The sequence below is a fragment of the Microcebus murinus genome, chromosome 5 (genome assembly GCF_040939455.1).
Source record: "Microcebus murinus isolate Inina chromosome 5, M.murinus_Inina_mat1.0, whole genome shotgun sequence".
Lineage (NCBI taxonomy): Eukaryota > Metazoa > Chordata > Mammalia > Primates > Cheirogaleidae > Microcebus > Microcebus murinus.
The window spans coordinates 20,076,513-20,101,269 of record NC_134108.1 but is presented as its reverse complement, the minus strand read 5'-3'; the positions used below and the strand labels follow the sequence as shown (position 1 = coordinate 20,101,269).

The 24,757-nt window shown below is 41.0% G+C and overlaps 1 protein-coding gene across 9 annotated transcripts in view; it reads left to right on the top strand.

Moving 5' to 3' along the window:
• Positions 1 to 24,757, top strand: part of UTRN (utrophin) — a 478,755-nt gene that overhangs the window by 37,909 nt on the left and 416,089 nt on the right. For 5 of the 9 annotated variants that reach the window (XM_076002894.1, XM_076002900.1, XM_076002895.1 and 2 more), the window contains exon 1: positions 17,460 to 19,829. The exons of 3 other annotated variants lie outside the window; for them this stretch is intronic. In XM_076002894.1, coding sequence (XP_075859009.1) covers positions 19,736 to 19,829 — 94 coding nt within the window. In that variant the 5' untranslated portion in view covers positions 17,460 to 19,735. Of the gene's footprint in view, positions 1 to 6,687; positions 6,866 to 17,459; positions 19,830 to 24,757 lie in introns of those variants that run through there. One more of the 9 variants, XM_076002899.1, reaches the window with a different exon arrangement.

The window sequence follows — 24,757 nt, the reverse complement described above, 5'->3', positions numbered from 1 at the left end:
TCATTATTAATATTATTGATACATTTATAGATTTTTTTCTTTAGTAAATATAGGTGAACTTTGGGTTTCTGTATTTATTTTAGCACACATTTTCAGAGCTAGAATTCATTTACATTTTTAATAGAGCTTTAGTGGAATTTAGGATTTTCAGTACATAAAGCAAATCTGCATTGAGGTCCCAAAGTATTAATAACAGCTGTAATTTGGCTGTATTGCATTACTAAGTGTAAAGTAAAATTTCACATTTGAAAATAAAAGTAGTTTTATGCTAAAATTTCATTATATATGAAATCACTGTATATCATATTAAATATTGAAACCAAATTTCAAATTGTACCTAATCATGAAGATAATAATTAACTGACAGTTACAGTTTATATTATTAATATGGCTGTACAAAGTCTGGCTATGACCATAAAATATTTGTCAAGACAATCTTTTGGAACGTGAGACGGTGAGCACCTGTCTTGCTCACATACCATCGCCGTGTGGACACCCAGTGCCAGGCTAACGGAAGGGGGACCATTTCAGGAGCCTTCCTGAGTGTAAATTGAAGACAGCAGAACTTGTCGTTAAAAGTGGCAGAGTGATTTGTGTTTATCGTTGTGTGCTGTCATACTGCTACTATAATTACAGTAAAAGAACAAAAAAGGAATAAACTGTGTGGCCCAAAGGAACGTGGAAACGAGGTAACTATGGATGGGAAAGAAGGGCGATGGTGGGGTGGGACCTACTGAGAGGACCCAGGAGGGGGTCTTGGTGACGGCTTCCTGACGTCCCTCGCGGACTCTGCAAGTCCTCTGACTGCAAGACCCCGCTACTGTCCAGGGTCGTGTTAGGGGAAGTGGGAGAAGTTCAGAGCTAAAAACTGAGAGTTTGGTTGAGCCTCTCTGAATAGTGCACTTAGACACCCAGATCTTTCCCCTTCCCCACCTGCCCAGGAGAAAGAGATTTAAATATTCTCCGGAGAAATTGAACTCTGACTTGGGATCTTTGGCCCAGAGAGGATGGCGAGGCTCTGGTTTGATATCAGGAAGATGAAGTGACACCAAGATGTCCCCCATTTCCTGAAGCTGTACACCTCTGATATGGTTTGAATGTGTCTCCCAAAATTCATGTGTTGGAAACTTAATCCTCAGTGCAACAGTGTTGGGAGGTGTGGCCTAAAAGAGGTGATTAGGTCTTGAGGGCTCTGCGCTCATCAGTGGATTAATGTCATTATTGCTGGAGTGGGTCAGTTATCCTGAGAATGGCTTTGATATAAAAGTGAGTTCGACCTCCTCCTTTTGCCATTGGATGAGAAATGCAAGAAGGCCCTCGCCAGATGCTGGCAGCCACACTCTTGGGCTTCCCAGCTTCCAGAACCTTAAGCCAGATAAATTTCTGTAGAGTATAAATTACCCAGTCTGTGGTATTCTGTTATAGCAGCGCTGAGTGGACTAAGACAACTTCCCATCACCTGTCAGCCCTTAATTAAAGGATGCTTTTATTGGGAGTACAGTATAGTATAGGTACAGCATGTAAGTTAATGCCTATACTTTGAGCCCACTGGTAGGCATGTAATACCCAAGCCTGCAAACCCTTGAGCCTCATTTTTCTTTTCCCCCGAGATGGGGCCTTACTCTGTTTCCCAAGCTGGAGGGCAGTGCCGCTAACTAGCTCACTGCATCCCAGACTTCCCTGGGCTCATATGATCCTCCCACTGCAGCCTCCTGAGTGGCTGCTCACCGCCATCTCCAGCTAATTTTTACAATTATTTTTTTTTAGAGATGGGATCTTGCTATGTGTTGCCCAGGTTGGTCTCAAAGTCCTGGCTATGAGTGATCCTCCCGTCCTGGCCTCCCAAAGTACTGGGATTACAGGTGCAAGCCACTTCACGCGATCATAGAGCCTAATTTTGAAATGGGAAGGGCTGCCAGAAGTCAGCAGCTGTTTGAGGAAAGCCTCGACCATTAGAGCTATACTAAAACAAACAGGAAAGAAGAACTTAGCGGAAACAGAGGAATGTGACATATAATATCATAAATATCCTCAGAGAGGAAAATAATTACATCTTTGAAACAACACAATGTGATAAAAAAAAATCAGATTCAGAGGATAGGAGACCTTGGAAATTAGAAGTATGATATTGGAAACAAAATCTCAACGGAGATTGGAGGAGTGGATATGTTAATAAGAGAGGTAAATAAAGAAGGTCTTATAAATAATGTCTGACTTGCAATCAGGAAGGAGCTTTATACGCATTATATTTAGAAATGCATAAGCTACTGTCAGAAGAAACAGATAAGACAGGAAAGGGGTAGCCCATTGGGAGCATGCCTGGGGCAGGCCTGCTATATTTTGTGATAGTCCTATTTGATCAAAAATAAACTATGTGCATTTATTGCTTGTATAAAAATTGAGACATACGTGTAATGAGGGATTTACTTTAGAAATCATTTTATTGATGGTATAAGAAATGCGGCACTAATACTTTCTTGGCAATCATGTAAACCTCTGTGAATGATTTGGTCTCCTAGTTTTTTTTTAGCTCTCTTTTCTCAGCATCGATTTCTTGCTGCAGTTAGGCATGGTTATCCTAACATTTTCTATACCTTCTGCCAGGCCTGCCAAGCTCTGTGGCTTTAGAAATCATCTAAATCATCACATTGTGCATATGAATTGTAAATATCCAGATTATTTTGAGGAAAATGTCTCCTCTGACATGACAGCCACGTATTTTCCACATTGCTAGTTATTATGGGGATGCTTTCCATTAGACATTTCACACTTGTGATATATTTAGCTCACTAGTAGTGAAATACAAATGCAAGCAACTGGGAATTCTGAATGAAGACTAAGAAGGAGCAGACTTTCAAGCTGAAATGGTCTCTTTCCAATATTTTCTGATTTATAAACCGCTTTTAGTAGTAAGTGGCTTCCTTCTGCTCTTCCCTGTCACTTACAACCATGGGTGGCTGTTACGGAAACATAGACTGTCACAGAATTTTAGATCTGGAAGATGCTTTAAGAGACAAATCAGTCCAATTCCTTTGCCTTGTCATAGAGGAATTTCACTTAAGGTGGGAGAAAATGAGTTCCCCAAGATCTAACTGCTCCTATTTGATGAGTAGGGGCCACACTCAGCATTCTTTCTGCTTCTTTGGGCTACTTGGACCTCAAGGACACTTCTGGATGACTTTCCTTCAAAGCTCTTTCATTGTTGATGGTTGTCTGGTGGATTTATACCTGGATAGGGATGCTTCAGGGGGAGTTTTAGGCTTATATGTACTGTGCGAAGTTGAGGGGGTTTTGTTAATATTTTGAAAGAGGTGCTAGATATACCTGTGCATTGGAGCAGGCAGATCAGGCTGACCTTGGGCTTAGAATCTAAGTTTTCTAGAGATACTAAAACAGGGATAGGGGATGAGGGAGAGCGGTTATGGGAGGAAGAAGAGAAGGGGTGCAAGGATCATTTCCTTTTGGTGGTAGAGAGTAAGTTGCTGAATATAACTGGAGCTGCTGAATATAACTGAACCGGCCAGAACCTGTCTTAATTTGTGTAAGAGAAATGCTGTGGTATTTGGCCTTCCAGAGAAATCCTGATAATGCAATTAGGGACCTTTGGCTGCCCTCCAGATCCTGCAGAGCTTGAGTTTGGTGTCTTCTCTGAACCTGTTTTCTGCTGGTCCAGCCCCTGGCTGTTGCCCACTGGCCTCCTAACTCCATCCAGCCTGACCTCTCCCTTCTCCTGCAAAGCTTTTTTGCCAGCTTGTGGATTTTAATCGGTGGCTGGTTAAAGCAAGTCACAGTAAGGTGTTAACGATTGCTCTGCTACTCTTCCTATAGGGTGTGTGCATATATTCACAGAGTTGAATCTCCAATTGGTAGGTTGGAACTAAGAAAATGTGTTATTAACAGGAGTGTAATATATTTGTATCCCTACCTGTCTGGTAACTTCCCTTTGCAAACTCAGGGGCTTAATGGTTCAAGGATGAGTCTTTTTGGAAAAAAGTGGGAGAGATTTCATCATATCAAGAATTTTCTTAGGAGTGTGTTGAGCAGTTGAATTGTTCATTAACAGTTAAATTTGCTAATGTCCCTTGAGAATTTCTTCTTGTATAATTGTCTATTAAAACCAAGGAAATAGTATTTTTGTTTATTGTAAAAATAGCGTCTTAATTTTTTTTATTTTGAATTGCTTTTTTAATGGAAATTTTCTATTCCTTTTCGTAGTGAATAAAAATATGTTCCATTTGAGGACTGAATTCTGATATTTTTCTTTTCCCCAAAAATTCCTTTCTAAGGGGGCCTGGTAAGTCATGCCTACAAATGATAAAAATCTCAGTAAACAGGTTTTTATGGTGTGATTTACTTCCCAACCTGATTCCAGTGTAGCATCACATAAAAGATAGAAGCCCCTTATCTTAACTCAAGCATTCCTTTCTGCTGATTCCTAGTTTTTTGGACAAATCCTAATTGGCTCTTTCAGCCGATTGTCAACTAAAGAATCCCTAAATCCACTTATGACTTGTAGGCCCCTGATTTGAGATGTCCCATTATTTTGGACCAAATCAATGTATGCCTTCCATGTACTGATTTGTGACTTTACCTGTAATCCCTGCCTCCCTAACATGTATAAAACCAAACTGTAACCCAGCCACAGTGGGTCTACTTGCTCAAGGCTTCTTGGGCGTGAGTCTGGGCGATGGTCCTCAAATTTGGCTCAGAATAAATCTCCTTAAATTATTTTACAGAGTTTGACTTCCTTTCTCTTGGAAAAATGGAAACAAAATGTAAATGTTTCTTGGTGCATCCCATGTTTATATCTCATGATAGTGATGTAGATTAGGGTTTTTATTCTTATTGATTTATTTATTTTTGAGACAAGGTCTCACTCTGTTACCTGGGCTAGAGTGCAGTGGTGTCATCGTAGTTCATTGCAACCTCAAACTCCTGGGCTTGGGCAATCCTCCTGCCTCAGCCCCCTGAGTAGGTGGGACTACAGGTGTGGTCCACCTGCTTAGCTACAGGGGTGTGCCACCATGATTTTTAGATTTTTTGTAGAAACAGAGGTCTCACTGTTGCCCAGGCTGGTTTTGAACTTCTGGCCTCAAGTGATCTTCCTGCCTCGGCCTCCTAAAGTGCTAGGTTTCCAGATGTGAGCTGCTGGGTTTTTATTCTTTACCCCCATCAACCTCATCCATTTCTTCCCCATGGACTCCTTTGGCAGTTGAGTGAAGCCAGAAAAATATTTTTAAATGCATAAAATAGAGTTCATGGCATTATAAAGGAAACCAGTTACACTGACATGCAGTTATCAAAATACTTTAAAAGCCCATTATAGAGTAACATTTGCTGTTCATTAGTGTATTTAATAACAAGCTGGGACAGTTCTGTTATACTGTTCTGAAATGGCGATGAGACAAACGATTTTTTTCAAGATGTCTGCTAGAGTTGTAAGTTGATGTGAAAATGGTTATGATTTTTGTTGGTGATATAATCAAAGCTGTTACTAATAGTGTGTTTTGTGACCTGCCTTTATAATCGAAAAAGATGCACATTTCTGTTAAAGGTTAATGAAAATATCTAATTGTTTTTCCTGTCCAAGTTCATGGACCACCTGCCTTGAAAAGCTGGTCAGGCTGGTCTCGAACCCCTGATGATGGTTTAAAATGAGTATTTGTTTCCTTAGACCTTGGCAATGGCAGCAGTGTGCCGTGAAGAGTGCTCTAACAGGGCTAACAATTCTAAATGGAAATAGCTCATTCGTGAGTGTCGCAGATACCAGGCACTGTACTGGGCACGGTCGACCACATTGACAAGCACAATTATGGTGTCTGGCCTCATCGACTGGGTGGTCTAGTACAAGCAGCATATATCAAACTGCAGAGCATACAATAGTTGTTTAATCGCTTAGGGGATAAACATTCTTCAGTGTTGTAGTGGCCAATCATGAGGGCCCTTCCCCAGGCCTGGGATGGCTGAGAGTGATCAGGGAAGACGCCCTTGAGGAAGTTATTCAAGTCAATAGCTCAAGGTGGTAGAGGGTGTGTGTGGCTGAAGGCAGAGCCCCAGCGTGGCCCAAAGTTGGCAGAGCTGGGCCCACAGAAAGCCCGAATGAGGCCAATGTTTGGGAGTGAAGTGAGCAGAGCTGTACATTGGCAGAAAGATGCAGTTTGCATTTCACTCAGTAGTATTTCTAATCCTGATTGAAGAGGCATCGTTTTACCTTTTAGTTTGAGGACATGTATTATTTAGTGCATTAATGGATGGATCGGTAAAAGCTTTAGGAATTAGTTTGGTGTATATAGCTTGGAAAGTAGATTGTAAAATTTATGAGAACAAGCTTTCTTGCAAGAGCCAGAAACTTAAAAAAATAATATTGTCTACTGTTAAATTTCTTAACATTTTTCCTCACCTAGATTTTTTATTTGGCTTGTATCTAAGGAAAACGCAAGGAGAAGTGAGGAAGTGCTTGGTTTCTCTGCATACGGAGCAATTTGAACAGTGGTGTTTGTAGAAATGCACACCTTGCTGTTCCTAGGCAGATAAATGCTGTCACACGTCTGAATTTTAAGGCGACAGGCTCCACACCTGGCAGACGCTCAGACCAAGCAGACCGGGATTGGGCTATGCACAGAGGCAGGAATGTAGCCATTCTGGTCGGGGCGGTTGGGGAGGGACTTCTCTATCCACGGTTCCCATACTGCTTGGCCCAGTTTTCAGTTTGACTCCATTAAAGCATATTCCTGAGCCGAGGGGTGCACATACCTTTGTGACTTCAGAAAGCATGCGCTGTTGGTTTGGGAGGACATGCTGAGCCCACGAGAAATGGAAGTGTCATCTGATTCCACAAATGGAGACGACGGAGAGTTCCAGGCAGGTAAAGAAGACTCGCTCAGTATGTTGTGGTTACTTAAATTTTCGCCCATTTGTTCATTGATAGGAAGCCGAGGCATGACACCATCCAACAAGAATTCGTGTGAAAATTTTTGAGTAACAGATTCTAAATTATTTTGTTGTCTGGGTGACCTAGGAATTTTTTAAAAAACATTTTTTTCTTAATAATATTATGAAATAAGATAGTTACATGGAAAGAATCTAACAATGTCAGTCATTAGAAACATTTTCGAAATAGGATTTGCTCTGCTTAATGAGACTTAGATTTTCTGGGAGAGGACCACGCTGAGCCTCAGCCTAGCACAGGGCCTGGCACTTAATGCATGTTTGTCGAATGTGGATGGACTGGGTCCAATGTCTAATGACATACCGTGAAAGTTATTCCATCACTTCTCTGCAATGGAAGATTTGCCCAGAAGTGTCTGTTGTGACAAAGTCATACGGAGTTGAAGTTAAACTGTAAGTGAGTTACGGAGCTGTAACCATGGCACTATTCCAAATCTCCAACAAGCGAGTAATGAATTAGCACTCCCGCATTCATTTAATTTGTCCATTGCTCTCTTGGTTCGGTCACTCGCTCTCTGTCACTGAGTTCATATCTGCTGGTGCCAAGTTCCATGATAGGCTGCTGGGAAACAGATAACTAAAGCCAGATTCCTGCTTTGGGGCTTCTGAACACAGCGATTCCGCACAGCGTGGTAAGGGGTATGTTGGTGACACATACCGGGTGCTGTGGGACCACAGATTAGGAAGAATGCAGTCCTGGAGTTTTGCTCTTCCCCTGAGGGCTCAGGGAATGTTTCTCTTAAAGAAGGGAAGCTGAAAGGGGCAGAGAAGAATGTGGAAGGGAGGAATTCTAGGCCGAGGGGAAAGTGCTTGTGAAGACAGAGCCTCAGTGAGTCACTCAGTGAGTGTGAATCACATGGTGAGATGCCACTTTGTAATTTATAACTCTCCTCCACTCACTGCCTATCATTGTCATTGTCCCAGCCAGCCTCGCTGGTCGGCTTTCAGCTCCGGGAACAGTCTCTGTGTCCAGGCTCTTTCCGTGCCTGGAATGCCGGCTCCTCAGCTCTTGGAGAGCTCCTGCTCCTCCCTCCGGGATAGGGCCTTGGAGTAAACGGCACCTCCTCGGAAAAGCCTGTCCTGACACGCAGCTAAAGTAGATTTCGTCCCCACCATCCACTTGTTGTTTGCTTCAGCAACTTGTCACCACTGCTCATTGCTTTGTTTACTTGTTTATTTACTGTAGTGTTGACAGGTCCACAACACTGTGCTCTGCTGATGGGGCAGGAACCAGGATTGTCTTGTTCACTATTGTACAATGCTGGTCCCATAGGGGTGAGAGATCCTTTCGTGTGAATGAATGAATGAATGAAAAAGTGTCATTTAAAAAACAAAAAAGCTTATAATGGATTTGCTATTTCTGTTTATTCATTAAAGTTTGAGGTAATTCTTAAGTAGGCACATAGGCTCTTAGGTAAGAATTTTATTCAAGGGTGAATAAAATTCACCCTTGGGTGTTACCTCGAGGTAGAAAATAGTGGGATTTAGTTTGAATCTTGAAAAAAAAAACTTGAAAAAAAACCCCTAAGGATTCTTTAAATTGAATATATACATATACATATGTATATATGTATATATTTGAGACAAAGTCTCGCTCTGTTGCCCAAGCTAGAGTGCCATGGCGTCAGCCTAGCTCACAGCAACCTCAAACTCCTGGGCTAAAGCCATCAGCCTTCTGAGTACCTAGGACTACAGGCACATGCCACCACGCCTGGCTAACTTTTTCTATTTTTAGTTGCTTGGCTAATTTTTTTCCTATTTTTTAGTAGAGATTGGGGTCTCGGTCTTGCTCAGTCTGATCTCGAATTCCTGACCTCAAGCGATCCTCCTGCCTCTGCCTCCCAGAGTGCTGGGATTATAGGTGTGAGCCACTACATCCCGCCTTTAAATTGAATACATTGGGAAATACTTGAAATTCTTGAGTTATTAACAAAAGAGAAACTCATAAGTTAAAAAAATTGAACAAGGTGTGTTGTTAAATCAAGCCATGCTTTATAGTAATTTTATAGTTACTTTTTACACTATATTTTTATTTGTATTGCTCAGTTCTCTGAAATCTTCTGATAATTTTGATGATTTATTCTTATCTGTGCTCTGAACACTTTATTCTTTTTTTTCCTTTTTTTGAGATAGAGTCTTTCTCTGTTGCCCAGGCTAGATTGCAGTTCTGTATCATTATAGCTCACTACAATCCCAACTCCTTGACTCAAGCAATCTCTTCTGCTTCAGCCTCTGCTTTAGTTGAGTAGCTGGGACTACAGGTGCACGCCATCAATCTCAGCTAATTTTCTTTTCTTTCTTCTTCTTTTTTTTTTTTTTTTTTGTAGAGATAGTACCTCACTGTTGCCCAGGCTGGTCTTGAACTTCTAGCTTCAAGCTGTCCTCCTGCCTTAGCCTCCCAAAGTGCTAGGATAACAGGCATGAGCCACTGCACTCAGCCTGAACACTTTATTCTATGGTTAATATTATTTTTAAACCTATTTTAACCTATTTTTAGCCTATTTAAACCCTTTAACTTATGTAATCAGTGATGTTCTCACACTGATATTAATCTTTTTATTCAATACAGTATTCTTATAATAGATATTTTCCATCTGTGGGCTAAATTTCATTGCCATTTTTTCCACTGCTTTTGTCCTTTCTTATAGCCCACAAAGTGGCTTCATGTCTATACCATCTTATCCACACTTGGATTTTTCTTCTACATGTCACACATGGCATAAGACGTATTTCTATAGTATATTATGAGCTATCATGTTGAATTAGATTACACAACAGAATTTATTTCTTTAGGAATGGCAAGTATAAAATGTTAGTGAAATGGCATATTGAAAGAAAGGAAGATATAAAGATGAATTGCTTAAATGATTATGATTGTTTTTCCCATTGGGTTTTCTCCAAATGAGAATTCCATGCGTAGATGTGTTGATCCCAAGGGGTGGCAGATAGGGCTCCTTAGTTTCAGCCAGGGATGGGGTGGTTTGCAGCTCCTCATTGTTCATCAGTGATATCTCTTGCCCTTGCCCTGAACCTTTTGTTCTCTCCTTGGAGAAATGGGAAAAAATACACTTACATTCTACCCTGCGGGTGAAATTTTGGTGATCTTTATTTGTGAAGAGGATTTTTTTGTTTGCCTGTTTGTTTCATTTATTCATTCAGCAAGTATTTATTGCCCACCTATGATGACTATGCTGGTCACTAGGCACTTAAAAAATGTCGTATTACAACCAAGACTTAAATTATTTGGGGGCAAACTATTTAAAGAGAGGACTCCCAAACTGAAAGAAGCTGTGTGTCAGCAGAGAAATGCATTGTGGTCTATTTGGTGGTATTTTTTTTTTTTTTTAACCAAATTGCTGCTGGCTATAGAAGGATGATGATTCGCACTTCTGACATCATCGCCTAATATTGGGTTTCTGTGCTTGGGCTCTTTGTGCTGCGGAGGCGAAAAGCATTTTGAGAGTCTTAATTTCACCGGAACGCCGCACCTGTTGCTGGCTATTTTTGCATGTGAAATCCAGAACCTACAGTCACTTGCTTTCATTTCCTTCTCCTCCCTGCTCTTTCCGGTGTGTGTGGGGGGGTCAGATGAGTAACTCTAGTGAAGAGTAACCACTTTCTTCCGTCTGGGCTATGATTTTAATGACCTCAGGAGCAGTCATATTGGATCTCGTTGTCATTCTGTCCCTGAAGGAGTCACATGTGAGCAGCCTGAAGAGTCCGAGGCGTGTTGCTTGTGGCAGGGTTGGGGACGTGGGGGGAGGGGGTTGGAACAACTTTTCAGCAGCAGCTGCTGCTACCTGACACCTGGAACCTTACTGCTATTGAGGAACATGTATTTCCTCTTGGCTTCATCTGATTTTTGGCCATGATTCTGAGGAAGAGAGGGAGTATTGTAAAGTATCATTTACTTTCATAAAAATAATTTTGTAATCTCTGGGCCTCACGCTGGTTCAGGCAGTGCTATTGCAAGCCAGGAAGCTGCTTTCGAAGGCACACGCTGGGGAGAAGGAAGGCTCCCCAGCCGGGACCTGGTGCTGAGGTTAGGTACACTCACAGCATGAATTTAGTGTTTTACTCAGTGTCATGAAACCTCAGTTGCCTCATTTTTCAAGTGAAAGTTGAAATATTGACACAGCTTACCTTGTAAGAATTTTATAGGGCATCAATGAAGATAAATGTGAAAGAACTTTAAAGCTCGGGGATCCTTAAAAGTGAATACTGACCAAATTATGTCCCGATGGCCAAATTTAGGAACATGGGTAGTTCTAATCCTCTACTTTGTTGGCAAACTCCAGGAAATTATTTTAGTCCAACTTTCCTAATTTAAAATCAACTCTGTTATATTTGATTTATTTATCCTTTTATAGATAGGCAGATTTACTCATGGCAGATTTACTCATGGACATTCATTCTCTGGAAGAGAAAAATGTTATGGAAAGTGAAGCTTTATGTGGAACGGCGCATAAATGCTTCCAACTTGCAAGCTCAGGAATGTCTTGTTCACCAGTGGGGACTGCCCTGGAGTAAGAGGACTCAGCTTTGGTTTTTGCCTTATTTCTAAATAATTTCTCCTTTGTATCTTCTGACAATGTTTCTGAGTTCCCTCCTCCTGTCTGCCTCCCCCTTCTTTGTGACTCCTTAGAACACTTTAATAATAGGCTGTTTGTGCATGTCTTGCCTTCTGCCATGTTCACTCCCACCTGTTTAGTCCGCCTCTGCCCTCTCCTTTCCCCTTTTTGCATGCTCTGGCCTGTCGCTGTACTTGAACCTGACCCTGAGGCAATGATAGAGCAAGCGCCTCAGCACTCCATCTGTAGCACATGGGTTGAGTCACCTTGCTCAGCCTGGGAACTGGCTCTCTTCACTCCTGCACTGCATGGAACAGAGCAGGCGCTCTGGAAACCTCCCAGTCAGCTGACTGGCTCTCCCAAGGGCTCCTGTGAGACTCAGGCCCTGGGAACCTGCTGCTGAGTCTCGTGGCTCATAAACGCTTGAGTGATAACCATGACTTGCATTCTCTATTCTCACTTGGTTACGTCCTGGGACCTCTTTATAGCATCATGGAAGTCCTGGGGCTGATTTAAAATGCTCCTGGTCAGTTCCTTGCCATCAGTTCTGCTAATTATTACCTGGATCCTTCATCTTCTCTCCACTCTCAGCCCTGAGTTGTCACAAGCCGATGATTATGCCTTTACCCCCAAGGTGACAGACATGACACTTGAGAGTCTGGGTGGGTGTGTCCATGTTTAGACAGGACTGTCTTTGTGTGCGTACCGGCTGCAGCTGGATCTGCACTGACTCTCGCATGTTGATACCCATATCATCTGGGGCCAACATCCTCGGATTTGCATGAGGACATTTGCATAAAGAGAAGTAGAACCTGTGATCCGGGTGAAGCTGGGGAATGGAGGGGGAAGCTGATATGGGGGGGGGGGGACTTTAATCTGGACTCTGGTATCCCCTGGGCAAGCTGGGTGATAGGAGACAGTGTCCAGGGCCTCAGCTGCAGAGAGTTAGCAGGAAGACAGGCAGTGGCTCAAGTTTTCTGAGGTGGAGATTGTCACTGCAGGTGGGTCCTACAGGATACTTGGTCACTTCTCTCAATTTATTTATTTTTTTAACTGCAGACACAAAGGAATAATCTCCAGGCGTTTCTTCTTCATACCTTCCCATGAAACTTGAAAGTTCTACAGCTATCTAGAAGCTAGAGAACTTTTCCTTACAATGCCAACAAAGGCGCTTCAAGAAAACTCCCTTGCTGTCCTTCACAGCCCAGCAAGCTGCCACTTGATTTATAAAAACAGAACGTGTAGACAGTTCAATAAAATCACCCCCTTTCTTTTTTTTTAAATAATATTTAAAAATTCCTCTTTCTTCTTAAAGTATTTGTGTTGCTTTATTCATGTCTTTTACTGTCTCCTTAAATAACTCTTCTCGCCTCCCTGAAGCACTCTGACAGCGCTGGCCTTCCTGCCCCTCCACTGAGATGTTTGCAGCTGGGGTGTGTGTGTGTGTGTGTGTGTGTGTGTGGGTGTGTGTGTGGGGGGGTGGGGAATCCTGGGACCTCTATCCTAAGGAGCCAACAATGGAGGGTTCCGCCCGTGGCCCTGGCAGACGGATTCTGCCTCTCCAAAGTGACAGCTTCATGCGGCACCCATGTAGTGTTGCTCCGTTCTGCCACAGATGGCTGTCAGCCACTAGATGCCTCGCCCTGGTGGGTTCTGGGCAGTTGCCACTTCTGTTTGGAAGCAACACTGCCAGTGAGAAACCCTGTCACACACAACAACACCCCCCCACACACACACTCCCCAGGCTCCCAGCCCTCTGTTGTGACAGGACAGTCGCCTTGGGAGGGAACCATGAGTTCCCCTCTTAGCACCCTGCTTACTGCTCCTGGTGCAACTACTCCCTCTCCTACCCCCTCATTAAGGGATTCCGTGAGATTGTTTCTATCTCTTAATCTCACTGAGCTGGTGCAGCTTTCCTGAGATAATTGTAAGAAAGGTTATAATTTAATCCTGAAATACAGCTTCTAGGACTTTTCCATTTAATTCATTATTCCAAGTAGGTGTCTTTGTCTGTTTGCATACGAGAAAATGAAACTAACACTTAAAACACGACTTCTTCCCCTTCTATTCCCCCCTTTTATTCATTACTTAAAGTTTATGTCTAAAGTCTGCCTCTGTGGTTGGGGATACTTTCTAAGCTCCTCAATGGCGGGGACTCAGCTTTAATTCTCTTTAACATAATTTTGTTGATGATAGTGTCATTCAATTCCATTAATATACTAATATGGAAACAAAGGCATGATTTCAGATTTTATTTATATCTTCATGCTTTGGAAAAACAATCTCATGAGAAATCCTCAGTCCATTAAATACCATCTTTGACATTACTTTTTTGGGTTTGCTTATTTTTTAAAAGAAGTTTTTCCTGGCTTTTGCTTTTAATAATTGTTTTAACTATACCAACAGTAGCATCCTGAGTATTTTTAGACACGTGTTGTTAAAATCCTGCGAAAATTCTTTTCATGTCAACATGTGGGATTTAGTTAATAATCATTATTGTGATCAAGAACTGTGGTAGAATTTCCTAGCTAGATGCAAATGAATTAAAAAAATCCCAACATGCTCTGTGATTGTTAGAGAAGTTGTATTCTAAATAATATTACTCTGATGAAAATATTAAAGGTAGTACCTAGATTGTGAGAATCTTGAGGCTAGACTATGCCTTTTTCATTGCGGCATCCTTCTTGGCTGTAATGCCATGCAGGTGGTTAGTGCAGTCGGGGGATGGGAGGGCAGGTGAACCTCATGGAGGATATTAGATTCCATTCTGGGATGGGAGACCTTTAAGGACTTTGAAGCTAGGCATTTGTAGGTACTCTTGAAAAGTCACTCTAGGGAGCTCTGTGTGAGGGTGATTTGGAGTGAAGAGCTCCTAGAGGCAGAGGGAACATTGCAGGTGGCTCTGCCAGGAGACCAGGTGGAAGAAGGTATGGGGTTGTGGGGGGTTGTGGGCAGGAGATGGATGAAGCTGTGGCTTTCATAGGTACGGATCCACCATCCTTCATCTGCACTTACGACATCCTAAAAGAGCTCTGAAAACCAAAGGGTATTTTCTTTGTAATTTGTTTTGACAGTAAAACCTGAGCTTGGGCTAAGCTCATTTGATGATGAAGCCTGACCTGAACAGCTGGAGTTCTTTTAAAACCTTTACTTATTCCACTCACCCTTCATTAAACATACGTATTTGCTGCAGAACTATTAATATTCACATGTTTGATTAGGAGAAATTGCCCTGGATCTTGCTGGTTTTCTGTTTTCCATGTAACATATGACTTGTACTTTATAACTTTTCTCAAATGGGAGAAAGTTCTGATTTGGCAACAGACCTGGCCCTAGGGTTTTGGACAAGGGGTTGTGAAACTCTATTTGACTTGTGTTTACACAAGATAAGGATAAGGATAAGGATGGAGACTGACTGATGATACATGGAGAGAAGAACTGTGAAGGCAAGTTTCCAGGAAGACTCAAAGTTAATGATAACACTACTTCCAAGGGAAGGAGAACTTTGGGAGGGGCATCAGAAATGTTCATTAGATAAGGCACTCAAGAAAATCTTGAGTTTTTGCAATATGGCTCATATTTCAAAGGGGACAATTGGAGGAGGACAACTGGAATTTGAAAGATAGTTGTAGATTAGTTCATAGTATGGCATCCATGTTAATCCTCTGGTTTTGATGATTGTACTCTGGTTACATAAGATGGCAATATTTGGGGAAGCTCAGTGAAGGGAATATGAGAACTCTGTGTACTATTTTTATAACTTCTTTTATAGGTCTCAGATTATTTCAAGACAGAAAGTTTTAAAAAATGAGAAAAAAATTGTTCGTTGTATCAGGAAATGTCATCATCCAAGCTACTTTTAAGTAGAGAATATCTATTAGTAGGAGTCAGTTTTCTTGGAGAATTTGAAGTCTACAAATTAAAATCAAGTAGAATTTCAAAGTCAGGGTTTCACCCTTTCCCATTTTTTTTCTTTCCTTTTTCTTAAAGCTGACCTGGTGTCTATCATAAGATTAATTTCTCATTTTCTGATCTGAGAAAAATGTATGACTGCAGCTTAAGTGCATAAAGAATAGTTACAAAACAAAGCTAGTAGTGTCTCGAGGGTTCATGGGAAGTGCCAGGACTGGTCCCTTGCATTTGGTCTCTTTGGTACTGGCGGGTGTGGGTTGGCTCTAGCTCTAGCTTGCTGCTCTGCAGGGTCAGGTGTAGGTTGATTATTTAGGACTGACAGTTATAATACGATGTTCAAAGCCAAGAGGGTTTTGTAGATAACAGGAAGAATGAAGTAAATGTGAACCTTTAATGGCCAAGGTCGGCTGGCCAGGGGTTGGTGGTGCTGATGGTGCTGGGTGTGTGTTTCCCCCCTGGAGAGAGGATTAGTTTCCAAATGCCTTTGCTTCAGTCTCTCACTTTGACACCACCTCCTGTAGTTTCGGCTGATTTGTTTTGTAATTCTCCACTCCAACCCTTTCTTTCCTTTTTGATGAGAGTAGACCTAGGCTGGCAGCCAGTTGCTGTTGAGCTATAATAGAGCTAGTGGTATGAACAAAATTTGATTACAGCTGTCAACACCAGATTGAATAAGAAAGCGCATACCCTAGACAGATACTTGCAACATAAATGGTCTATTGATTTCACAAGAACTAGAAATGAGGCCACCGTGTAATCTAGCAGAAGAACGGATCTGTGAATAGAGTGGGTTCTGACATTACAGAACAGTTTTAAAAAGTGCCCCCTCCTATTAGATCTTTTTAGAAGAACCTTCAGATAACTTTTGATGAACTGATTGTAGCTCCTGATTTTCTTCACCTTCAAGTATTTACAGAAACTCCAATGAATGGTTTGCTTTTCCTGCATAAAATCTAGTTTAGAAGTTATATTGGTTTTTACAGACCTTATTTGCTCCTGAGCTATGATGCCATTTCCATTTAGCTTAATATGAATGTTTTAGAAATTTCCCACAATGGAAAGTTCCATTTGACATATGAAAGTTCAACGGTCAGTTTCATAGTTAGCTGGATGCCAAGAAATAACTAAAACAATGGATTACATGGTGCAGCCTTGGGACATGGAGAATTTTTTAGAAGATGGATGAAATCACATTATTAATACATGTTGCAAGGCCTGAGGCCTTACATTGAAAAGTAAAGAAAAACGTTTTTATTTTTTTTTTTAAGTTAATAGCCTTTTGGTATTTTCTTTATTGTGCTTTATATAGATTTTGTTCCGTTTAGTTTTTTTTGAGGGATCAGAAAAAATTAAATCTTAAAATAGGATGTTTTAGAAAAGAGGTTATTAACATCATGGTATGTGAATTTTTTTCAAACACGATGAGGTTTGAAAAAGTGATAATCCCTTTGATTTAGATTTTTTTTTTTTTTTGGATAATTACTTTCTCCTAGTACCACACTTTTGAGAGGGAAGGGGAAATTATTGCTCACTGTAGATCCTGTCTTTTTCTTCTTGTTGACTACCTTCAAAATTTGAGATTCTTAATCTTAAATCACATCTGGTCTAAAATTTGTTTCTATAAGTAATTATGGCTATTTACTTACAAAAGGCTGCCTTGATCATACCTGTTTCTATCTAAGAAGAAGACACATGCAGAAAAGCAGGTGGAAAGAACCAATTTATAAAGATTGAAATGTCATATTTACGTTTAGAATTTCATTATCTTACCAGTTTGCAGAAGCAACCCTTTGATAGAGGAAGAAGGGCCTGGTTGCTTTAGTAGCCTCTTACTAGACATAGTGATTTGACGCCAGAAAGTTTAGCTGGCATGAACCCATACAAATCTACCAGTAAAAATGTTGAAATTCTTTGATACTTACTAGAAAATAGCCACTGTCAAAGATGGACACCATAAAGATCTCACTTCTGCACTGTCGCAGCATCCATTCTGTTTAGGTGGTGCCCGTGCCTCACTGGTTTTTTTTTTTTTTTTTTTTTTTTGAGACAGAGTCTTGCTCTGTTGCCCAGGCTAGAGTGCTGTGGCAGAAGCCTACCTAGCTCACAGCAACGTCAAACTCCTGGGCTCAAGCAATCCTTCTGTCTCAGCCTCCCAAGTAGCTGGGACTACAGGCATGCGCCACCATGCCTGGCTAATTTTTTTGATATTTTCTTTTAGTTGTTCAGCTAATTTCTTTCTATATTTAATAGAGACAAGGTGTCACTCAAGACCAGCTCAGGCTGGTCTTGAACTCCTGAGCTCTAGCAGTCCTCTTGCCTTGGCCTCCCAGAGTGCTAGGATTACAGGCGTGAGCCACTGCGCCCGGCCTTGTTTTGTATTTTGAATATTTAGTGCTGCCTATAGGAATGGAGACATTTTTGGGCTACTGTTAACTGAGTTTTGATAGCCTTTAAGAAAGTAGAAATCAAATCACAGTGAGATGTCACTTCATACCCACTTGGATGGCTATGATAAAAAAGGCAGGTAATACCAAGTGTTGGTGAGGATATAAAGAAATTGGAAGCCCCCTGTACACTGCTGGTGGGAATGTAAAATGGTGCAGTCACTTTGGAAAACTGTCTGGCAGTTCTTCAAAGGGTTATGCATAGCGTTACTATATGACCTGGCAATTCTACTCCTTGATATATATATATCCAAAAAAAGTGAATATATATGTTCATAGAAAAAATCTGTACACAAATGCTCATAGCAGAATTATTGGCATTAGCTAAAAGATGGAAACAATTAAAATGTCCATGACTCGATGAACAAACAGGTAGAATGTGGTTTATCCATACAATGGAGTATTATTCAGCCATAAAAAGAAATGAAATAACTATACATGCTACAGCCTAATGAATCTTGAGAAGATTATGCTAAGTAAATGAAAGAAGCCAGTCACAAAAGACTGTGTACTGTTTGATTTCCTTTATAGGAAATGTCCAGAATAGGCAAATCTATAGCGACCAGAAACAGATTTTAGTGGTTGCCTTGGGCTGAGGGGTAGGGAGAGGAAATGGAGAGTGACTGCTTTTGAGGATGATAAAATGTTCTAAAATCGATTGTGATGATGGTTGTACAATTCTGTGGATACACTAAAAATCATTGAATTATATACTATAAATGGGTAATTGTATATTATGTGACTTACATATCAATAAATTTGTTACCCAAAGAATATAAATATGATCTGTATCACTGTGCTTTTCGCAGTGTCTCTCCTCGTAACGGTCCTAGACGAAAGGTGAGGTGACTACTCCCATTTTACAGATTTGGAGATTGAGGGTTAGAGAGAGTATTTTGCCAGAGTCACACAGCTTCTTGTCTAGAGAAAATATAGAGATAAGGAGGAGAGTGGGACAAATATTATTTCCCTTTTCTGTTCCTCCAGGAAGAGAGATGCCTTTTAATTCAAATCAGTGTGTATCCTGACAAAGATACATATTCTGTGAAAATCTTTGCTAACAAGTAGAAAATTTAATTTTGCAAAATTTGATATTGCAAAGCAAGAAAGAAAAATAATTAAGCAAGGACCAAGAAACTAGTGGAGATAACATGAATGATGCCTTTCTTTGTTTTTTGCACGTGTGTGCATAGCATGTGCAGAAGTGATAGCAAGAGAGCAAGGCAAATACCTGAGAACAGAGTGGGCTGGAAAATATGAGTAAAATTGTTACCTCTTATCTTAGACTTCTGTGTGGTTGAGCTTATTTTTGCCGTAATAACAATTTCTAAGGGATGAAGAAGAAATCCTTTTGAGTTTTGTTTCCCCAAGTTATATATAGATACTAAAGTGAAATAATAAGTCCAATTTATTCTTTGAAGTGTAGTTAATATGTAACCAAACTCTTCAGCACAGTTGTATACCCAGGGCTAACGCCTTTATTTATACACCTAGTGGGTAGGGGGTGGGTGGAGGTTCCTTACCAGCTGACGCTGTCAAAACAGGAAACAAAGTAATAATCTCTCTGTAGTAGATCAGGAACATTCAGAGGCCCATAGTTGTGACAATTAAAAAAAAAAAAAATTAAAAAAACAACAACCCAATAACAACAAAAAAACTACCTAAGGAGTTTTCACTGGCTGCAAAGTGTAACTTCCTGTCGGGTATTCAGAGGAGGTTGGGTTGGGTTTAGTCAGATCCTTTCGTGGGAAAAATAAAAGCTGCTCAAAAAACAGGACATCCCAGTGTGCAGTTCGCAGGCTGCTTTTGTTGTCCACTTCCTCTGCATCTTTTTCCTCGTTATCTAAGCAGATGTAGGTGATGAGCGGGCCGGCAGCCACCACGTTTCGCTTGAAAAAGTGCAGGTTTGATTTGCCAGGGCATGCGGCTCTCCAGGCTTGCAAGCGATCACCAGGTAAGCTCATCGGCTTGCTTGACTCTCAGCCAGTGAGGTTTTTGAAGGAGGACTGTCAGTGAAGACAGGGCTGTCTCATTCACTGACTGAGCCCAGTTTGTTAAGTTACAAAGCTGCTAACAGCAGGCCAGGCTGGTGCTGGGACAGAGGGCCTGTGCTTCCTGATGTCACTTGTTGTGGACTCTGAATAGTGGAAACCAATGCTGTCTGCTTTAGTAATTCTCTGCGAGAGGGGAAAATTTGCCGCAGTTACCGGCTTCTTTGGAAAAAGCATTCAAAGAACCTTAAATTTGTTGTGACCAGTATGTTTCACTTTATCTCCCTGTATTTTCAAAGTAGTTCACTCTGTATTCACTATTTACGGTCATATAAAGGAAGTTTCCTCTGGGGTGCTGAATATTGTTAGACCTCCTCCCATTTTTGTATTTGATTGACTCTGCTGGTGAAAAAGGCATTTTATTTTTTGCAATATATGGTCGAGAGCTGAGACTAGGGAGGGCCAGACATTTGTGCCTTTGGGGCCAGTGCAAATGCTGGGGTTTTTGTTTTAATTCAGGTTTCCCCGTGAGAAGTGGAGATGCAGAACTTCACATAGCCAAGGTGTCATGCACTTTCCTCTCACTGGCGTTTACTCCTAGGGTGACTTTGTTTTTCTGATCAGTTTAGACGTCTGTCCATGTCTTGTTGTATGTATATTTGTGTGTACTGATCACAGGAGTTTTTGTATGGGAAAAAAACCCCAGGTGATGTGTTTTCTTTGGCCTTATATATCATGCATGAATGTTGTCGCCATGAAAAAACTTTGAGGCTGGTAAGAGTTTTTTAAAAAATGTTTTTCTTTTTCTTTTTTCACTTACTCTCCCTCTTAATGTTTTCTTTCATAGCTCCTGTGAATGAGGTGGTAAGTGTGTAAGCATTGTTCTCTATGGAGTAAATTTAAACTAAAATGTTTGGAGCAGCCCATATTTTCAGTAAATTTGGTTTCTTGGACAAGTGTAATAGGAGACTGGTGTGCTAAACTTCTCTTCGTTGGCTATTACTTTCCTCTCTTAAATAACCATGTGGTCCCAACACAAAACCAAAATACCTTTCAGGGACCTGAATTAAAAACCCATGCACAGGAGCGGCAATTGCAGCATGTGTGTTGTTTCAAAGATTTCCTTGGACTCTCACTTAATCCTCTTTCTTTCCCTGGCATTAATAGTCTCCGTAGTTTGCTAGTCTTTGTCTTACTGCTTTGCTACAAAGGGTCTGGGATAACTATAGTGGTTGAAATGAGAAAACAATTAGAAGAAAAATAGAAACTTTTAAATAGTAAGTAGACTTTTAAATGAGTGGATTACAGTGTTAAATATATTTAAAGGCTGTGCTGGTTGAGTTCTGGTTTATTTAGATAGCATTCTTTCCTGCCTTGTGACCAGGCAGAAGGCTTTAGGGCAATAGAAAGCATTTATTTTTAATAAAACATATTTCAGGGCATGTTATTTTAATAAAAATAGAAAACAAATGTGTACATGGTTTCAGATTCCACAAAGGCCTACATTGTCTTCTCATTGGTTGGCACTTCACAGTATTTTTTTGTGTGTCCATAGTATAGATCTCTGTAGTGATCTTGTTAGAAAATGTTAAAATTGGTTGGGCGTGGTGACTCCTGCCTGTAACCCTGGCACTCTGGGAGGCCGAGGTGGTAGGAGTTTGAGACCAGCCTGAGCAAGAGTAAGACGCCTGTCTCTACTAAAAATAGAAAAATTAGCTGGACATGGTGGCACACGCCTTTAGTCCCAGTGACTAGGGAGGCTAGGGCAGGAGGATCCCTTGAGCCCAGGAGTTTGAGGTTACACAGCCTAGTCTGTGCTGATGAGCTATGTGCTGTGAGCTATGATGACGCCAGTGTGCTCTACCTAAGGTGACAGAGCTAGACTATGTCTCAAAAGAAAAAAAAAAGATGTTAAAATTAATGTTAAAAAATAACATTGGCTGGGCATGGTGGCACATACCTAATCCTAACACTTTGGGAGGCTGACGCAGGAGGATCCCTTGAGCCCAGGAGTTTGAGGTTGCTGTGAGCTGTGATGACGCCACTGCACTCTAGCTGGGTGACAAAGCAAGACCCTGTCTCAAAACAAACAAAACCCCAAAATACCCCCAGTATTTTCACTGAATGTCAACAATAATGTAGCTGAGAGAGACCAAAGTTTTTTTTTTTTAAAAAAGGCTTGCAAATGTGAAATACAGTACATTATTTGGAGACATTATAGGACATTTAGGCATCTATTATTGCCCAGATGATTTATGTCTGGAAGTTGCCTCTGCTCAGGAAACCACTCTGGGAGGCCCTGCTTATCTTGCCATCCTTCCTGCTTTCCTGCCGTTCTGTCAGCCGTTTCCTCTTTAGATGGATGGGTTAGAAGAGTCACAGCCTGGGCTCCCATTACAGTCCCCAACGTGCTGGAGCCCCACAGCCAGAGACCCTGATGTAACTGAACTGAGGCCTTGACTGAGGAAGCTTTGTCACCGCTGTCCCCCAGCACCTAACTGTGTGCCTGGCCTCAGTACCTGCTCGTGGAATGAATGAATGAACTCTGAGCAGCAGGAAGCTGGGAGAACATTGGATAGAGTTTTAGTTTCAGTCTGTGCTGATGCAGTAGAGTGTGGTATGTTAGACTAACGTTGGTTATCCTCTGAGAAGATGTGACCAGGAAGAGCTCACCAGGAACAGGCGGTTACTCTGGGTGAACATTGAGTAGACCTCAGAGAAGAGACAGGGCTGCCAGCTGGTGGTGTCTTCATGAGGCAAGGCAGGTTGAGAACTTTGGGAATAAGAATTTTATCAGGGGCTGGGTGTGTGGGAACGTGGAGGTGAGGCCAGTTGGGGACACTGCCAGGAGGCTCTCCTGAGCCATGCATGGCTCATTCTTAAAAAGCTCAAGTTTCTTGTGTTGGAACTCCAGGAGGTTTATAACCACTCCAGGTTGCTGAGATCTTCGATAATTTTTATTCTTTCCTCTATTTAGTCAACACTTATTAGGTACCTACCTAGTAAATGCCCTGCTCTGGGGAAGGTATGGGGATATAAAAATGAAGGTGATATAGTTCTTCCCCTACAGAGGTGAGGGCCTGGGAGGGACAAAAAGAAGGTGAATACAAGGTCTGGTGGTGGCCTGACCCCATCAGTTGACTGTATCTAAATAAAGGAGCACAGAATTTGGAGTGATACATGTAGTGAGGTTTGTCTGGGAGAATTTCTTAGGACTTATGAATTTTTTGTTGATCTTAATGTTTATAGAGAAAATGACTTGGTGGTTAGGAAGACCAGGTAAATATAATTTGCAAAGACACAGGAATCAGAATTGTTAACTTGGGAGAAAAAGGTAGAGAGCGATTTGTTTGAAATAAAAGAATTTTTTGGGGAAAATGAGAAATCTGATTAACATCATACTGAGGAATTCTTCAAAGGATGGGACATGGCCCTTAAGTCCTGGGTCCCAGTTACCATGAAAGTCAGTGAACCTCTGAGATGGAGTCTCCCAACCAGTAGAATCCCCCAGGGGGTTTGTGGTCAGGATTTATGATGTAACACTTTTTAAAATACTTTGCAAGCTATCGTAACAGTTCCAGGTAAATAAAAGGAATACAATTAGTTCTGTAAAAATTATGAAAATCTAGTCAGTTGGTAATGGGCTTTGCCTGGTATTTCAAGTCTAGGAATAGGAAATCAAACGTATTCATCATGGTATATGGCTGTACACCCTGTAATCTTTTTAGTGTATTTTTTCTTGGCATTACTTGAAAGGCAAGCTTTTAAGTAGTCTTGGATCTGTTTCATGTTTTCACTTGGGTTCTTTGACCCCTACATAAAGGGCACCAGATGCTTCCTATTGTAACTGTTCTCAAATCCACTTGTTGGAGGACCACTGAGGCGGCTGGTGTGGGAATTAGATAGGATCTGGGCACAGCGACTCCCTTGCTCCTGCCCCAATATTTTCTCCTTCATTCGAACAGTTCAGTGACCTGGCAACTCAAGTAGTTTTTTCCCACTGAACTAGAACTTTCATTGTTTGCAGAGGAAGATGAGTCATAGCCGAGTTCTACCATTGTGCTAAAGTGAAATTTTAGTCTAGGACTGAAGGAACAGGGGCCAAACTTTCTGTCTAAACCAGAGTATTGACTCTTGGGTTATGAGCTGGGCAGGAATTGTTGTGGCCCTCTGTAGAGATGCTCTTAAGTAAAAAAAAGTATTTTATTATAAGAAAATTTTGACCCCAAGTCTAATTTTTGGTAATGTATTCAAAACATCTTTAAAAATACCTTAAGTAATCAGACTCCTTCTTTAAAAAAAATTCTGCACAAAATTTGGAAAATTATACAAAGTCGAAACTTGTCATTCCCTCTCTCCTGCCATAACCATTGTTAATAGTTTTGTTTGTCCTACTATAATTTTTTCTGTGAATATACAAATATACACCTTTATGTGTAAGCAAAGTTGTACTTTTCTGAAGCAAAATCGAAACCCATCCTATATTAGTGGCATACCACTTAAAAAATTATTAAAAACTACCTGTGTACACGTATCTTAGCTCACTTGAGTAATTGCTGGGACAAATATGCTTTTACTGTTAAATTGCCATCCACAAAGGATAGAGAAATTAGAAGTAGTATATAAGTGTTTGAACTTGCATTTCTTTCTTGTGGAATTGAAATTCTCTGCCTGTGTTTATTGGCTCTTTGGATTAATTCTTCAGGGGATTGCCTTTTCATACATTGCCCATTTTCTTCTGTTGTTTGGAGCCCTGACTTTTAAACTTTTAATGATTACAAAGGAAATTCCTACAAAATGGCTTATTTTGAATGACTTATTTGAATTTCTTTTGAGTTTTAAGATGGCTAACCACTACCTTAAAAGACAGACATTATTTCCAGATCTCTGG